An 18,990-nucleotide genomic window follows, 5' to 3' on the forward strand; every position below is an offset into this window, starting at 1 on the left:
AAAATAAATTACACATGTACTTATTAACAGGTGGTATTAAATTAGTGTGTACTTTGTCCTTTACTTTTAAAGATAATTGTGGAACAAATTTGAAAGTACTATCGGAATGCATGAATAGATAATATTTTTTCTCATTTTACACTAAAATTGAAAAACAAAAAGCAAAGTTCTAAAATCTCAATTTTTATTTTTTTTAGTTGATGTATGATTGCATTATTTTCCCCAACTTAAAATTAGCTTTTTTTATTGTCATGTCATAAATAAAATAAAATAAAATTTAAGTTAAAGCCTCAATTGTCAAATGAAGTTTCATTTTTTAACTAAAACTCAATTGACAAATAAGGCTTTAATTTTAAACTAAAGCCTCAATTGCTAATTGAGACTTCATTTTATTTTTATTTTTTTACTTTAAAATTTAATTAAAAAATATTAAATTATAAATTATTTTTTAAATTAAAAATATATACTTTAATAATAAAAATTAATATATTTAAACTTAAAGATCTAGTATTACTTCAATAAAGATAAATTGATAAATATAATAATAAATGAATATTTCATTTATCAATAAATTAATTATCTTAAAATAATAAAGTTATATGATATATAAATAAGATATAAAATTATATAATTTATTAATTTAAGATATTTAATTTATTGTATTTTTAAGATATTAATTTATTTGTATTTTGACAAAATTATTTTTATTGAAATAATAGTATACTCTTAAGTTTCCATGTACATATATACACATTATTTGTATACATAGAACATATATGCCTTGAAGATACATTTCAAAATTAGTTAATGAAATTAATTAAAAAAAGTTTATATAAAATGTAATTTTAATAGTTTCATCAAAATCACAAAAAAAAAAAAAAAATACTCATTAAACATTCACATAATATATATAGATAATATCACATGCCTCATAAAGAGATAACCTTGGTACTCTTTTTTTTTTTTCTTTTTTCTTTTTTTTTTTTCCCTCTCTAACCGTATATCATGTGATATAACTTAAATTAATAAATTATATATTTTTATATCTTATTTATATGTCATATAATTTTATTATTTTAAGGTTATTAGTTTATTGATAAATAAAATATTTATTTATTATTATATTTATCAATTTATCTTTATTGAAATAATACTTATTCCTTAAGTTCAAATATATATAAAAAAAAATTATTATTAAAGTACATAATTTTATATTTCAATTATAATTTGTAATTTAATATTTTTTAATTAAATTTTAAAATAGAAAAAATAACCGAGGCCTAAATTGGCAATTTCGATTTCAGTACAAAAAAGAAGTCTAGGCTTCTAACTTAAATTTTTTAAAGAAAAAAAAATTATAAATGGCAATAAAAGGGTTAGTTGTTGAAATAAGGTGGTGCGTGCCAGCCTGAAATGAATATACTGGGACAAAAGACACAGTGTGTTTGCAGCCTTGTACTCCTTGGTGGCCAGTGCAAACAGTGTCTCTCTTCCATTGGCTCTCCAGATGGTGATGGTGAAGAGGATGAAGCTGGGTTCACAAGGCCTGGAGGTATCAGCACAAGGGTTAGGTTGTATGGGAATGTCCGCCTTCTACGGCCCTCCCAAGCCCCAACCCCAGATGATCGAACTCATTCACCAAGCCATCGATGCCGGCGTCACATTTCTCGACACCTCCAACAGCTATGGCCCCTTCACCAACGAAACCCTTCTGGGCAAGGTCCTTCTTCTCTCTATTATTGATGGATGTTTGGTTTTTATTTTTAGCCGGAGTCTTGATACTGGATGCTAGGATTATGGGCTGCAGGCTCTGGAGGGAGGGATAAGAGGCAGAGCTGAAGTGGGTACTAAATTTGGGATAAGTTTTTCGAATGGCGGGAGGGAAGTGTGCGGGGAGCCTGGGCATGTAAGAGCAGCATGCGAGGGCAGCTTGAGGAGGCTGCAAGTTGACTGCATCGATCTTTATTATCAGCATCGCGTCGACACTCGCCTGCCCATTGAAGTCACGGTTTGAACATTTTTGCCATCCCATCCTTTCTTTTCCCAACCGCAATCAGATTTTTCTTTTCTTTTTTTTTTGCTTTTGTTTTGTTTTATTTTGCTTCTGTTTTTGGTTTTTTTTTCGTTTTTTCCTTTTTTTCTTTTTTTTTTTCATGAAAAATTACCTTGTGAAGGATTTTAGTAGTTGGAAATTTGGAATGAGGTTTTAAATAATGCAAAGGAAAGAGGTGAAATGACCAAAAATGTACTTGGATTATGAAACATATTTTGACAAAAGATACCACTCAATTCTCATTTATTTTCTTCAAATTGAGTTTTCATCAAAACTATCAATCATGTTTGATAACCAGAAAAATAGATAGCTGAACTTTGTTTAGGAAGTATTTTTAAAATAGTTTTAGAAAATAATTTTTGAAATTTTTTTATAATATTTTGTAGGAAAAAGTCAATTTAAAAACTTCAAATATTTTTAATCTATTTTCTATATTTTTAAATATGTTTTAAAAATAATTTTTATATGTAATATTTTATTTTTAATCATTCATTATATTTATATAATCATTTTTTTAAATAGTACTCCTTGGAAAAACAACTAGAAAATGTTCTCTTAAAAAAAACCATATTTTTTTGTTTTTAAGAATGGAAAACTATTTCTATTTTATAGTTTTCAAACATATTTTCTTTTTCTTTTTTTCTAAAGAATAGAAAATTGTTTTAAGAAAAATTTCCAAACAAAGTCTAGTTTTTTATTCTTTGAAAATAGTTGTTTTCATTTATTTTCACTTATTTTCTAAGGTCTATTTCAAAAAATAATTATACAAATATGAAAAATGATTAAAAATCAAACACTATAAATAAAAAAATTAAAATATTTGAAAACTTGGAAAATATGTTAAGAATAATTCAAGTTCATAAGCATACTTTTATTCTATAAAACATCAAAGAACAACAATTATTTTTAAAAACAATTCTCAAAAACTGTTTTGTTTTCAAAAACAATCCCCAACAAATTAATTTTGAAAACTATGTCATATAAAAAGTAAAATCATGCAATCCTATCATAATAAATGAGTAGATAAAAGTTCATGAATAGGACAGGTGTTTAGAGTTTTAAGGGTGTCCATAAAACTTAATATTTATTATTTAATGCTTCAAGTTAATTTTAAGTTAAATTATTATTAAAGAATTTGGAAAAACTTAGGGCTTGTTTGGTTACTGTTTTTAAAAAAATGTTCTTGAAAACAGTTTTTAAGAACAATTTTTGGTATTTTTAGATAAAAAAATAAAAATATATATATACATGTTTGGGAAATGAATTCTGAAAAATAGATTTTATTCTGAAAAACAAAAAGAAAAACATTTTTTGTTGAATTAATAAAAAGGTTTTTAAAGCAAGTAAAACAAAAAAGTATATATATTTGGATGTTGTTTTTTTTTTTTTCAATTAATAAAGTGTTTTCTTTAATTAATTTGATATTATAAATATATAAATAATTTTTATATGCATTTATTGGAGGAGAAACCACTAAGCTAGAGGAGAAACCATTGGGAAAATGTGAGAACAGGAAGAAGAAAAACATAGAGAAGAACCTATTCTCTAATGCCTTTTTTTGTTTCTCTAAATAGTTAAAAATACAAGGAAAACAATATTTTTTGTTTTCTAAAAAGAGCCATTTTGAGAACACGGGAACAATAAAAACAAAAACTATTTCCTCTATCAAACAGGTTTTTAGTTTTTTTTTTCAAGAACAGAAAACAGTTCTTAAAAACAACAACTAAACAAACCCTTATTTTTTTTAATTAAGTTAAATTATTCTTAAAGTCACTAATACTTTTTATTTAATGATTTAAGTTTATTTTAAATTAAATTATTCACTTGAAACTTATTACTTAATTTTAACTTTAACCATTAAGATTGTTTGATAAAGTTAACTTAATTTATTTTTTTCTAAATCATCAAATTAATATATTTACTTCTTATTGATTTTAACTAATATTTACCTTCATTAATTAATAATCAACAATAAATTTATTTGTTAAACAATCATATTAAAAGTATCATAGATATATAAAATAACTACAAAATATTAATCATAAAAAAGGGTTTTGGATGTATATTCATGGTTGTAAAATAAACTCCCACTAGATATGAACAAATATGGCAAAAGAGATTTCAGACTTAAAAAAAATTAATTATTTTAACTTAATATTTTTTTTTTCTTTAAATTATAATATTAAGTTATTTTACCTAGCATAATTAATTTGCTTAATGACTTAAGTTATTAAGTCATAATAATTTATTAAATTGAAATATTGAAATCCCTTTAAGTCATTAAATTGAGTTCATTCTAAAAACCTATAACCATTCAACCATCTCTTTCATTGTTCCATGACATAACCTCTCATGAGAGGGAGAAGAATAATAAAATACTATAACCTTGCTAGTAATACTTCCAAACATAAGGCTTGTGACGCCTTTAATAAAAGTATTTGCTAATTGGTCCTTGGATAAAATGTCGATCAACTTTCACATGCTTTATATGATCATTTATGAGCAATGCTAATAACTACCTTGTTGTCACAATATAGTCTCATGGACATTTTAACATTCACCTGTAACTCTTTAAGAAGAATCCTTAGGTGGTGTTTGTTTTTTTACTTAATATTTAATAGTGTTAAATATTAGATTGTTTGTTTTTATAGTATTTTATTTCTATTAAGTATTGAAAAGTAAGGAAAAACTAATATATTATTTTTTTCTATTTAAAAAAAACTAAATATTTTGATATTTTTCTTTTCAGTAAAAAATTTATAATAAATCATGAAAAAATAGAAAAACAAATAACCTAAATTCTGAAAATAAATTGTTTTCACCAAAAAAACAAACACACTCTTAGTCTCATAAGTTCCAGTATCCCTTGTGCCATAGATCTAAACTCTACTTCCACGTTAAACCTAGCCATCAGTGACTATTTTTTACTTCTCTAATTCACCAAATTATCTTTAACAAATGTATAATAACTAGATGTTGATCAACAATCAATAACACTCCTAGCCTAATCCACATCAATGAAGGCCTCAACTCTCAACTTTGCAGATTGAGACCTCTCAAGGAAATTCGTTCCATTGAGTTTCTTGTAGTGATCTAACTATTTGGATTATCCCCTTGGATCACCATCCATTATTGCCCTTTAGAGCTCTCTTCATATCCTTTTTAAAACTCCTCTACCATATCTCACAAAGAGAGGAAGAGACAAAGTAGACTCAACAATGAAGGCCAACGGTAGAAAGAGGTCTGGCATGTTTTTCCAGCTTTGATATGCATTCAAGAATAATCCCTTTAATCAAGCTGCAGTAAGGCCCTAAATTAAACTGCAATATTCCAACAGTCGTGCAATTTGGTTTAGTACAATGACAATATGTTGTAACACTGTAGCATGATTAATATATGTTTTGAATATTTCTCCATTCTATGACATATATATACAAAACAAGCACTGAAGCTCCTTGGTTTTAGTAACAAGCTATCTGTCATAACTTCATGTCTTTTTTGGAAGATGGGAGAAATGAAGAAACTTGTTGAAGAGGGTAAAATAAAGTACATAGGTCTGAGTGAGGCCTCTGCTTCAACAATCAGAAGAGCACATGCAGTCCATCCCATATCAGCTGTGCAGTTGGAGTGGTCCTTGTGGTCAAGAGATGTAGAGGAAGACATAGTTCCTACTTGCAGGTGAAGCATCTATGGAGACTGAAAAAGCTGTTTTAAGTAAGAAGTGTTTGAAAAATCTAGATTCGTAACTCCTCATGTTTGTTGTTTGGTCAGAGAACTTGGAATTGGGATTGTTGCATATAGCCCACTGGGGAGGGGTTTCTTTTCTTCAGGACCGAAGCTGGTTGAGAACTTGTCACAGGATGATTACAGAAAGGTTTGTCCACACGACTAACATTGCATTACCCATCACCATCAATGAATATGTGAAAATTTGCTTAAAAGGGAAGGCAAAAAATGCACTTGAGTAAGAAATTCAAGTGAAGGAAGATTCCCACCAGGAGTCGAACCAAGGTCGCTGGATTCAAAGGCCAGAGTGCTAACCACTACACCATGGAACCCTTGTGTCGTGTTCCGGTTTCTCATACCAAATTTTGATTAGTTTAATTTCTGTTCCACTGGTCTCCAAATAACCAATATTCTGTAGCTACTAATTTGTCTTCAAGTTGAAACGAATACTCTTCTCCATTATACTGTCTTTACGTTCAAAAACTATAGCTGTGTTCTGTATTGTTGAAGTACTTACATGAATTTCATGTACTGCAGGATCTACCAAGGTTCCGCCCTGAGAATCTAAAGGACAATAGTAACATATTTGAGCGAGTTAATAAAATTGCGGCAAGGAAGGAATGCACCCCATCGCAGCTAGCACTGGCCTGGGTCCATCACCAAGGGAGCGACGTATGTCCCATACCAGGAACCACCAAGATTGAAAACCTCAACCAGAATATGGGGGCTTTGTCAGTGAAACTAACACCGGAAGAAATGGCTGAACTGGAAGCCATTGCTTCAGTAGATGCTGTCAAGGGTGACAGATATGGAGCCAACTTGCCTACCTGGAAGGACTCAGAAACTCCACCCCTTTCTTCATGGGAAGCTTGAATCTTATCAGGTGATTGACATATTACAAGGTTGCCAGAATATCACCCATGGTACAACTTTGATGTGTAATTGCATTGCATGTTAGAATCCAGAATAAAACGGGTTAATGTGACACAAGCAGGTTAAGCTCCTGCCCTTTTTTTTATCCAACGCCTAAAAGAGGATTGATCATTGCGATAGAATTGAGAAATCAAGGTATATATGAACAGCCAAAGTTCATCAAAGCTCGCATCTTGGTTATCTTATCTTTAATCTGTTAATACCGTTTGTAAAAAGAAAAAAATCGACAACATAGAAAAATCAATAGCTAACAAAGAAAAAGACAGATTATACACAATTCTTCAGTGCATCTCCGGCCCCTTGAAAGAAGCAATAAGAGAGTGCAAAATCAGCAATAAAGATACCAACAAGAGAGATAACCACAGCTGAAGTAGTTGATTCCCCAACTCCTTTGGCACCTCCCATGGTAGTTACTCCCCATGCACAGCTTACAGTAGATATGATCCCACCAAAAGCCATTGACTTGATCATTGCACTTATTATGTCCCATGAATTAAGAGCTCTCTGAGCAGAATCCAGTATGATGTTGATGCTAATCCCATAAACACTGTCAGCTAGAAGTGCACTTGATGCCATCCCTACTGTGAAACACAAGAGTGTCAAAAATGGTAGAGCAATACAAGAAGCAATCACCCTAGGTGTGACAAGATAGTCCACAGGGTTTGTGCCTAGAACTCTTAGTGTGTCGGTTTGCTCAGAAACCTGCATCGTTCCCAACTCTGCTGCAAATGCACTTCCAATACGCCCTGCAACCACTATTGATGTCACAACTGGACTCAGCTCCCTTGAGAAGGCTAAAGCTAATACCCCACCAACAGATCGGTTTAATCCTAATCTGGTGAATTCTCTAACAAATTGTATGGTGAAGGCCATACCAACAAAGGCTGCAGTTAAGATACAGACACCCACTGATCTCGGCCCAACTCTCTCCAGCTGTTGTAGAGTATTCACCCAGTGGACTTTGCCCGTCAGGATCCTAATAATTACCTGCCCTGCCATGATAAACACAGATAATCCCCTCCATAGGTACCTGGGAGGCGACCATTTGCTCAACAAGGATTCTTCTTCATGATTGAATGCATGGTTTGTGTCTGAGTTTTCTTCAGACACTGAGACAGATGGATGGCCATCATCTGCACTAGGAATTGAAAACAACCTGGTTCTTTGGACAGGGATGTGAAACTTACAAGTCTGAGATTTTCCAGTGAAGCTGACTCTTCCTAAGAATGGACTCAAATTAGATGTTTTCATCTTCATCCACCCATCAACTTTGTTTGCCCTTCAAAAGAAAAGTCAAAGATACAGATGAGAAAAATATTTCACATATGTAGGCATGATAGCACAGACACACTGCATGTGTGTGTCTGGAGAGAAAGAGAGATAGAGATAGATAGAGAGAGAGACCTGTTAGAGAAGCAAAAAACTGGGTGAAGAAGAGAAGCTGTCTGCATTATTAGACTCAACCTTTTCAACGCTGTGAGAATGAGTAGAATCCTTTGATTTCAAAGGCTTCTACACAGGAAACTGCTATGAATTGGTGCAAGTCAGAATACTGTCTTAAAGAACTTCAAAATTTTGATAACATGATTTAGCCACATGGGACAGATCCCCCCAGTAACAATGCTGTTGAAGTTCACCAAAGACTGAAAGATATGTTATCCTCAATTTAGTTGAAACCTGAGCTTGCCTGTATGATACATAAGAAATCTGGAATACACAGGACATGAAAGGATGAACATTATCTTCAAAAGAAAAAGAAAGTATCCTTAAAATGTTCATGGGTTGTAAAAAAAGAATCAAAAGAATCAGCAGTGATAGGTAAGTATTTATAGCAAGTAAAAACAGAGTCGAGAGGATCATGTTAAATCATGTCTTTATGCCCTGTTAGATCACCTGGCTCTCCATCATTATAAACGACCTTGCTCGTTTCCCAATCAATATAAATGCGACCAATTGTTAATTTCTGAGCAATACTGACAGGCATATCCTGGATTTGAAACACCCAAAAAATTGAACCATTGTACATTTACACCCTCCTTGCAAGACCATCAGCTTGATTTGCCAATCTAAGCCTCCAACTGGCGGAGGGAATTATGTAGATTAAATAGTCACACTGGTCTAGGGATTCTTGCTCCCAAATACATTAAAATGTCTAAACAGACCAAGAGTAGGCTAACTTCATACTAGTTTTGTATGTCCATGGCACTGGCTAAGGTGGTGTTTGGCTACATTTCCTATTTTTAAAACTTAAAAAAAAAAAAAAACATAGCATATACTCTTATGTAAATACTGGAGATACCTTAAAAAGATAATGATTTTTAAGAATTTTTAAAAATAAAATAAAATAAAAGTATTAAAAACTTTTACTACCTCAAAATTTCAAATTTTTTATAACAGTTTTTAAGAACATAAGTTAAGTCCCTACCATTTATATGTTGCCACATTTTATATAAGAGTGCTTCTACTATTATTATTATTTTTAATAAATAAATTAATTAATTAAAAAAAAGAAAAAGAAAAAGAGAGAGAGAGAGAGAGAGAGAGATAGAGGAAACAGAAAGTGTATCCAAACCCCACTTAATAGAAAACTTTGTGAAACTCTACAAATTTAACTCCTTTCCTTAATCAACCAGTACAGCTCATGCCAGTAACTACTCTGAGTTCCCTAAAACCAAACAAAAAGCTATATTTTTGCTACACTAGATCACCTCAAATCTTAATCCCTGTTCTCCAAAATCAGACACTTGCTCCTAGTTACAGTCTCCCACTTAGTCACTCAACAACAATAACTTTAAAAGCAAATATTATGTGCCAGATAAACCTTAAATGGTGAACTCTCCCAACACCCAATCTCTATAAAAATACTAATAAAATCAGCAACAATAGAGCATGGAAGTCATTACATTGATTCATAACAGTAATACTATCTCATGACTACAACACTGGTGCCTCCATCTTCCTCAGAAAATAGACTGCATATGTGGTCATAAACATGCAGGTTCAAATGAAGCCTTTATGCTCCCAAAGTAACAGAGTGCACCTTCTCAAGCCTCATAAAAAAATGTTGGAGAACCACAAACTATCAGCCTATTATCCCTATTATTCCCAAAAAAAAAAAAAAAAAAAAAAAAATCTCTATATTGTAAAACTCATAATATATATATATATATATACATACAACAAGAAACTACAATTCTCAGTTGTAAAAGTTGAAGCCGATGATTATACTTCAAGGCTACAAAGCAGATGCCCAATTCTTCTCTTTTCAATACGACAACCAGTACCTCAGAAAAAAAAAATTCACCGATCATTTTCAAGCTTTAAATTTTTTTAAATTGTCATTGCCTAATTAAGCAAATAGTTATTTCCATTTCGAATAGTTTTCGCCTCAGAAACTCTATTGGATCTCAAAATAAGGTAGGAAAATGGGGAAAATGAACTAGAAAATAAATTCTAGTGAAACTTATAAAAAATTGTACATATTTTAAACTCCTCATTCTTTAAATCCCAAACCACACAGATAGTTTCCAACAACATTTTGAAAAATTTTCATTCACACTTCCGTGCAACTAATTTTCGCTGCTTTGTAGAGCGGGAAAGCGAGAAATCGCACCTAAACTTCCCTTTTGTGGGAATCTCAGTGAGAGAAAGGAGGCAGAGTTTTGTTAAAGTCGCAGAGAGAAAAGACGGAGGAGACCTAGGCCTGAGAAAACGCAGCGAGATGCCGATTTGAGAAATTGTCAGAGATCGCAATTAGATGCTAGTTGGAGAAAAAAAAAAAACGATGGGCAATAAAAAATTGTGTTGAAATCAGAGTGAGCTACCGGAGTGAGACACGTACCTGAGATGCCGGAGAGAAAGGAACAACGATTTGCAGTTGGTGAAGCTCCGGGCAGTACAAAGGCAGGGTTTTAATCCGTAGACGAATATGAAGAGAGGATTTGTATTCTTTCAGAGATGGGTTTATATTGGGCCATATGTGATAGTGGTGATTAAAGGACCATACGTATCTTGGGCCTGTATCACCTAACAAGGGAATAGAGAGCCCAATGCATTACTACAAATGAAAATTTCCTCCATTGGTGATGTGCACCTCAGAAACATTGGTAAATTCCTCCACTACCTCTCACTACTAAGAAAAAAAAATACTAAGCAAAAATAATATTCTTATATTTGATTGTATTATAAAAAATATTAAAAAAAAAATCATATACAATTATAATTCGAAATATATATATTTTTAAATTATTAAATCTCTTTATTAAAATGTTAAAAATAAGTGAAATAGGTGTTAAGTAATACATAAAAATAATTTGCGGACTTTAAATCTTTTTTTTTTTTTACTTTCATTTTTATTTTTCTTTTTTCCTTTTTTTCCTTTCCCTCACACTCCATTTATCATCTTTTTTGTATGGTTATTATGCCAATTTTTTTTCAAGTAATAGGGTTGAAAGAGAAATATAAACAATTACTTTTAATAAAATATTTTCTTTGACTTTTAAAAATAAAATCTAATTTTAATATTTAAAAAGTTTTTAAATTAAGCTTAACTTTCTAAGAAGTGGGAAACTCCTTGAGCCCAAGAAAAGGCCTTCCCATGCATGGATGCAAGTCTTTGGGCATCGAATTGTGCTTGAAGAAATTTGCCGCCGAAAAATGGTTTGTTTGGCTTTTATTGAGGATTAAGAAATTTTTCATACGGTTTTGCATCGGTTTTTCAACACACTTGTATAAGAAAATAGTCGAATTCCCACCAATATTTTTTATCCAAATTTTCATTGTATTTTTTCAATATTTTTATAATCCAATTATAAATATTTCTATAATTTTCAATATTTTAATCCTTATTTCATGAGATCCATCAATATGAATAATTGCAAAAGTTTCAAATTTGACGGATGATTGAACTGAAAAAAATTATGGAATCACAATTCATTAATTAAGAGGATGGTTCTAGAATCCTATGTGACATCATAAATATAAATTTTATATATTATTAAAATTAAAATAAATTTAAAAAAAGTTTAAAATGTACATAAATAATTAAAAACTGTAAAAATATTTTATATTTTATCTTCAATATTAAAACTAAATTGTGATAGAAATAAAATGTAAATATATCAATATTTTAATTTCATCTAATAATAAAATATAATACTTAATGTCCAAGTAATAATATATGTGGGAATAAGATGATATTTTACTAATTTATATTATAATATAATATTTTATCAATTAAAGACAAGGAATCATGCTATTGCAGCGAACTGACTGTTGACCAGTCCACTTCACATGAGGAGGGAATAAAATAAAAAAATCCAATTGAACTCAGCCCAGCATATATGATAAGATGAGAAAAACAAAGCTTATTAGAAACCCAGCCTAAGGGGAAAACCCGTTGGTAAGGACTTAGGCCAAAATCGGTCCATCCAATCGGTTGAGTCTATGTAGAATTGTGTGGAGTGTTCTTAAAATTTCTCACAAACTCTTGTGAGTGGCTTGTATATATTTTGTATATAGAGCATTTTAAAATTATAAGGATAAATGGGAAGAGTCTCAAGAGTTTGGTGGAATATTCTAAAGAATTCTTAAAGAGTCTTTTAGGTGCCTTGTATAAAATAGGTTGTATGTATATATTGTATATAAAATTCTAGATTTATAAGAAATTGTAAGGATTATAAAGAGATTCATAAGTGTATAAATAGGAGCTCTCCTCGTAAAAACACCAATAGTATTTTTGTCTCTTTTAAGGCTTCTAATGTTTTTCTTAGGGGTTGCAATAAGGTAGATTTGGAACATAGAAACCCTATTTCCCAATTATATAATCTTTCCTCGTCCATATTTCAATCCCGAGCTAGGACATTTTGACGAGTATCCATTTTTGTTTAAAAAATAAAAATAAAATAAATCTGACATTGCATGTGTCAACCAGATATGTATTTCTATTTGGATAGGGGATGATTTTCCCAAAACTAACAGCATTACATCAATCCACAAAATTCCTAATGAACAAATTCACAATCTTCATGCTTGTACACCTTTTTGAAAAAGCAAAAACCACTACTAAAATTTTAAGAAGAGAAGGTTGAAAACCAAATCAAAACTCAAGCCTTCAAAAGAGGAGAGGGCTTGAAATGGAGATTTTGAAGACTTTGGTACTTGATGAATATCGAAGTTGTCACTATCGCAAGAGAGCCGATCATTGTTATGATTCCACTTCTAATTGAAGAAGAAAAAAGAGTTTCTATGTTTCTTGATTGTGCTACTCTTCTTGTATTCATCTTAAAAGATGGATTTCTAAAACTTGAAGGAAAGAGTTTTTATGTTTCTTGATAGTGGTACTCTTCTTGTATTCATCTTAAAGATGGATTTCTAAAACTTGAAGATGGATTTTTAAAACTTGAAGTAGAAAGTGACAATATGCATAGATGAGAGAAACCAATAGAAGGAGAGCAATGGCTGATTTAGGGCAAATGTAAAAAAAGAAACTATTTATAATGAGTTGTTTGATATTTTATAAAATTTGAAAACTAAATTTGTAACTGGAGGGGTAGTCGGGTTAGGGCGAGGCAATACAAAACCCATCCCGCCTTGAACACGATTTGGCTTTTGAAATTTTTCCTAAACTCATCTATCCCAAATTATCACCTACTCATACCCATCCCAATAGGGACAGGCAGGACGAGTTACCCAAATAGCTCACAAACCATCATCCCAATGGTTTTGAAGATAATATTATTGGCAAATGGACATCCGGAAACATAACTTTCCCTATTGTTTATCTCATTTTTTACTCTTTTTTCCTTGTCATTGGGTTTGAGAGAAAAAATGTGGAGAAACCATTGAAATATTCTAGAGGTGTCTCATCAAGCAGTTTTGATATGAACTGATAATAGCGTAGAGACTAGAGCGAGATCGTACTTTGGTAATTAATTTTGTGAAAGATCCTCCGATCTCACCTGACCTTTTGGTACATTCTATTCCATATAACCGTTCATACAACCATTTTTTTTGTTACAGTTGTCAATGCAGTAATAGTTGACACACATTAGCCTCATCAAGTCCTTTTGACACAAGATGGAGATTGGAGCGAGATGGTACTTGGGCAATTAATTTGCAAGTCTCAGATCCTCCAATCCCATCTTTTGGGTACATTCAATTCCATATATTCCATCTAATTATTTATTGTGCCAACTCTATATATCTTCATGGAACCATTTTTTTGTTATGGTTATCATTAACAGTCAACTTACAGGTCCAATAACTTGTAACAAAAATTTTTTTATCAATTATCTTGGAAAATGGTTTAAAATAAATGTATATAACAACTCTGATGATATGGATTTATCCCACAAACGAAAAATTACTACTAGTTTGGGATTGTGAGGGATTGATACAACTTTTGAATCAATTACTATTAGTTTGGGATTGAAAGGGATTGATGTGATTAATACTCTTTTTTTTCCCCATAATTTTCCTCAAATTTTCCAAAATCAAACATGGCCTAGAATTTGCCGGGGTTGGTCTAATAAAGGCCCATTGTTTCAAACTCAACTCTAAATTTTGTGTTTTTTGATGGCTCGATAAGACTTTATGTGATTTTTTTAAATTTTCTTTTCTAATATCGATGTAAAAGCAATTCCAATTTGTTGAATTTCCATTTATTGCTTGTTTTGATGGAGCTTGTTGCTTTGGATTTATGTTTAAACATCAAATTACTTGTGTTTATCATGCATTGATTTTAACACATTTCCGTATTACTTTCTTTGATTTATGTATTGTCAAAATAGTCAAGTATGTTGGACCATGTGATTTAAATATAGTTTTCTGTTTTAAAGATAAAAAATTGTTTTTAAAAATTTTTAACAGTGTTTAGTCGTTGTTTTCTAAAAACAATTTTTTAAAATAAAGTGAAATAGAGAATAATTTTTAAAGAACAAGTAAAAATTATTTTCACTAATTTTTAAAAATAAAATAAAAATATGAGTTTGTTTGACCATACTTTCTAAAACTTATTTTTAAAAACTATTTTTTAAAAATAAAATTCAATTTCAAATTGGTTATATATTTACATATGGCAATATTGCTATGTCATAGACATCACTCAAGTAATCAATGATAGTCATCTCACTAAATCATCCAAAATTACTCATAATTTTTAATGAATGTGTATGGTTAAGATTTATGAACTGACATATTCAAGAATCATGCGTTATAATTTATATTCACCATATAAAGTCTATTCATAAAATCATCATTATTTATTGTATTGAAAAAGTTAAGACAACATTGAAATAAAAAAAGTTCAAAGATTTTCAAGTTGATACGCTATAAAAAGCAAAATCTTGTTTGCATGAGGGAAAGCATGGTAATATGGATAATATATTGTACTTTTTTTGTAAAATTAAGTTTTGTTTCATTAGATTTTATTGATAAGGCTTTTAACAAAACAATATTTATAATCAAGTCATAGAAAGAATATTATATATTTTTTTTATTAAGGTTTTTCGTAGTAAGGTTTTAAGGAGACATATTTTACGAACTGATATCAAACGGAATACAAATGAATATAAAAATTTATGAATATAAAGGAGACACGTGTCTTGCTATTAGATAGACCTAGGTGTTTTTCTTTATATACCTTGTGGAAAGCAAACCATTTTCAAATTTTCGTTTTTGCCACCTCGGATCAGACACATCATCTTTTACGTATGCATCAATAAGTGGATTTTACACTATGGTTTTCAAAATAATTTACAAATTCAATTCCACTAAGGAAAATAATGCAAAAAATAGCTGCATCAGAGATAAAATGGAACTGTTTTTTATTTAATGGCAGAGATGGGAGAAACGGAGTAAAGATAAATGCTATGTTTGTTCTCGAAAATACTAGAAAAAAATTATTAAAAAAATTATATTCTCATTATCGGTTTTAATATAAAATATATAAAAAAATGTCAAATATAATTAAAATTATTTAAAAAAATACATATATTTTTAAATTATTTAACTTTTATGAAAAAATTTTAAATAAATAAAAAATTTTAAAATAATCTATAAAAATAATTTATTAATTTTAAATCTTTTTTTTTTCTTCTATTTTTTTTCCTATTTTCTTTTTGGAAGGAAACATGCCATAAAAAGTGGAGAGGAAGAAACTCGGAAATCAAAATGGTGTCATTTCGCATATAGTGGGACTAAACATAGAAAATCTTGTACTGTTTGTACACACTGCTTGACGCAAGAAGAAAGAAACAGACACAAATCAGAAAACAATGGGGGAAGGAAGAGGCAATTGAGAAAAAGCCATATGTTGTATCTCCACCGTTATTTCTGGTTCCAAAAAGTATTAAGAAAAGAAAAAAAAAATTATGTTTGGTTATGTTTAATTTTAGAAAGTATTAAGAAAAAAAATTAAAAATAATTTTCTCATAATTATTTTAATATAAAAAATATTAAAAAAAATCAAATATAATTAAAAATATATGTATTTTAAAATTATTTAATAATGAAAAAATAGTAAATGAAACAAATTTTAAAAAACATATAAAAATAATTTATTAATTTTAAATTTATTTCTTATTTTTATTAGTATTGACTTCCCTTTCATTTTTTATTTCTATTTTCTTTTTCTTATATTTTCCTTCAAACATAACTTTAAAAAAAATAAATTTATCCTATTAAAAAATATTAAAGAAAATAAAATATAATTAAAATTAATTAAAAACTTAAATATTTTTAAATTATAATAAAAAAAATTAAATGAAATAACATGAGTTTAAACTAGAATATAAAAATAATTTATTAATTTTAAGTTTATTTTTTATTTTCTTTTATTTGTACTTTTTCTTTCCCAAATTTCCTAGGAACAAACATAGTCTTAATGAAGAAAGAATTAATTAAAATGATGTGAAATGATGGGAACACATCTTTTCTTCCTATTCATTACCGGCACAGTGCCACCTCCAATACTGGAAGGGCTATGACAGAGAAAGAATTTGTTCGACAACCAGACAACCAGCAAATTCGGAGAATGAAATGATGTGAGACTTCCCCCAACTTGTATCCTACGGAGCAATTTTCATCCTCAGAGACACAGGCAGAAAGTGTTATAGACACAACTAGATAAGCTTAGTAATAATAATATCTATGCAACATCAGGTATAACTCCAAATGAAAGTTATAAATACGAGTAAACGTAAATAGGATTACACCATAATTTAAGTCATAAGAAATTTCAAACATAATCAATGATACAACTACTCCAAATGCATGCATAGGCTGTAAGAGAGACCAAGAGGACTGGAAACTTTCACTATAGTAATTCACATGATATCATAGAGAGAAGAAAGGCCCAAAGATCATTTCTTGCCAAATCGCCATATTTGACTCCTTGCCTCTTTTAAGCAATAGCATTCCCTGATGGGAATATTTGTTTGTTTCTGCCAAACATCATGTTCCTTGTTATAGACACTTGGCATCATTTTCACACCCAACTTCAACTAGTAACATATTCTTTTTTCAGCCTGTCTAAAACATCCTTTTTTACTCCTATCATACGTATGCACTACCATTTTTTCCCTTCTTCCCTAGCCCAAGAAACATCAGTTTCAACCTCTCAATGAGTAAAACACCTCTCGTTGGCATATGGAGAGATTTTGTCACTATTTACCAAATCTAAAACCTGAACAACTATTTAATGTCACCAATTCATATCTCCAGTCCTTTTGAACAATTTATTTACTCCATAATGGAGTGTTGACAGTGAACACAAATAAGTCGGTCTCTCTAGCCTGTGCTTAGCATGACTAATCGTCTAAAAAATTCTGAAAGCAGCTCATCAAGATTCCAATTTCACTTCACTGAGGAGACATTTAACTCCCCTTCAAGCAATGCCTTATGCTGTCTAAGAGAATAAAGTAGGAACAAGAGGAAGGAACATAATAAATTGCCATATATGAAAGCTAAAATTATAGATAGATAAAATCTCCCTACTCAACTTTTCTTATAATTTTTAATGATGAGAAGCTATTTTTCAGACCAGACTTACTAAGCCTCTTTTTAAAACCCATTCTTACATTTAAAGTTTTACAGATCATTTCATGATTTAATTTAATTGCATGGGAGGTGATCCTTGTCTGTTAATATAATTCTAAATAACGATTCTAATCTACAACACCTATCAGTTTGGAGCCTATGTCATCTTTGACTTCCCCCAAGGCCTTAGGGACCAAGAAGTTTGCAGGCATATCTTGAGCCTGATCTGTTTTGACTGGGGTCAGTGAGCTTTCCCTGAGGATAGCAGCTTCTCTAGCTGACCACATTTGATTTTTGTTGAGGTGTACTTGGGATTGGGGTTTAGTTTGACTTTTACTTGACAGAAATCTCATCTTTTTCCACACCTCTTCTCTTTCTTCATTGATAGTATCTCTTAGCTTTGTATACAAGAAACAATGAAGATCCATTCTGTAATTTGTTTGTCAATGGAGTTAGTTAAGCAGCAACACTGGAGAATGGTTAACACAAAACTAGAGCATTGGAGGATCCTTTAGTAGACTGTAGACCAAGACAAAGTGTACTCACTGCCACTTTACTGCAATTATAATATCCATACTTGGGCACCATCCAAGAGTCAATTTCAAAGTAGGAGGGACAAACAACAAATAATTGCAAAAGAAAGAACATGCAGGGAATCATTGTAAGTCATATAAAATTTGACAGCTTATAGGATGGTTGAATACACACATAAAGAAAAAATTAAAAAAAAAAAAATCCCACTTGAGCATAAGCAAATTGAATGCTCTAGATGCATAGCCAAGAGATCACATATTAGTTGACAGGTTATGAATATGATTGAACAAGCACACAGAAAACTTATTCTAACACCAGCAAGTGAATGCTTGCATACGGAAGAGGGGGGACAAGAAGAACATAAACCATAGTGGTAAGCACAAACTGTAGCAATCATATGCTAGAAATGAATAAGTTGTTTGATGTAGAACAACCCTAAGGTAGTTTGTCCACAATAAAACAAAGTTGGCTAAGGTTTCACTCTTTTAGGATTTAAAGAAGGGTACAAGTAGTTCAAGTCATGGCAGCAGAAAAAATAAAAAATAAAAAAGTGAAAGTGAGAAAAGAAGAAGAAGATAAAAAGGAAAGAAAATCATTAGATTTTGACTAAGGTCTTCAAGGAGTCTCACCAGAAAAGAAACAATGAATTGTTGCAAAGTATGCCAAAAAACTTGATCATTCTCTTTAGTGTTCTCTTGATTACATCA

The 18,990-nt window shown here is 30.4% G+C and overlaps 2 protein-coding genes across 3 annotated transcripts; one reads left to right on the top strand and one right to left on the bottom strand.

Moving 5' to 3' along the window:
• Positions 1 to 1,472: 1,472 nt before the first annotated feature.
• On the top strand, positions 1,473 to 6,823 carry LOC117910266 (probable aldo-keto reductase 2). The gene is made up of 5 exons (XM_034824351.1): positions 1,473 to 1,720; positions 1,808 to 2,008; positions 5,559 to 5,731; positions 5,825 to 5,927; positions 6,317 to 6,823. Exons 1-5 carry the CDS (start codon positions 1,508 to 1,510, stop codon positions 6,650 to 6,652), a joined length of 1,026 nt encoding a protein of 341 aa, XP_034680242.1. The 5' UTR covers positions 1,473 to 1,507; the 3' UTR covers positions 6,653 to 6,823.
• A 27-nt stretch (positions 6,824 to 6,850) lies between these two features.
• Positions 6,851 to 10,645, bottom strand: LOC117910265 (protein TRIGALACTOSYLDIACYLGLYCEROL 1, chloroplastic-like). 2 transcript variants are annotated; one of them, XM_034824349.1, is made up of 4 exons: positions 10,554 to 10,608; positions 10,326 to 10,415; positions 8,117 to 8,419; positions 6,851 to 7,991 (listed from the first exon to the last, which is right to left on the bottom strand). In XM_034824349.1, exons 3-4 carry the CDS (start codon positions 8,161 to 8,163, stop codon positions 6,980 to 6,982), a joined length of 1,059 nt encoding a protein of 352 aa, XP_034680240.1. In that variant the 5' UTR covers positions 8,164 to 8,419; positions 10,326 to 10,415; positions 10,554 to 10,608; the 3' UTR covers positions 6,851 to 6,979. The 2 variants fall into 2 exon arrangements, with proteins under 2 accessions (XP_034680240.1, XP_034680241.1); XM_034824350.1 differs by lacking the exon at positions 10,326 to 10,415 and having other exon boundaries at positions 10,554 to 10,645.
• Positions 10,646 to 18,990: the final 8,345 nt, after the last annotated feature.

This window comes from Vitis riparia, unplaced genomic scaffold, assembly GCF_004353265.1.
Source record: "Vitis riparia cultivar Riparia Gloire de Montpellier isolate 1030 unplaced genomic scaffold, EGFV_Vit.rip_1.0 scaffold686_pilon_pilon, whole genome shotgun sequence".
Lineage (NCBI taxonomy): Eukaryota > Viridiplantae > Streptophyta > Magnoliopsida > Vitales > Vitaceae > Vitis > Vitis riparia.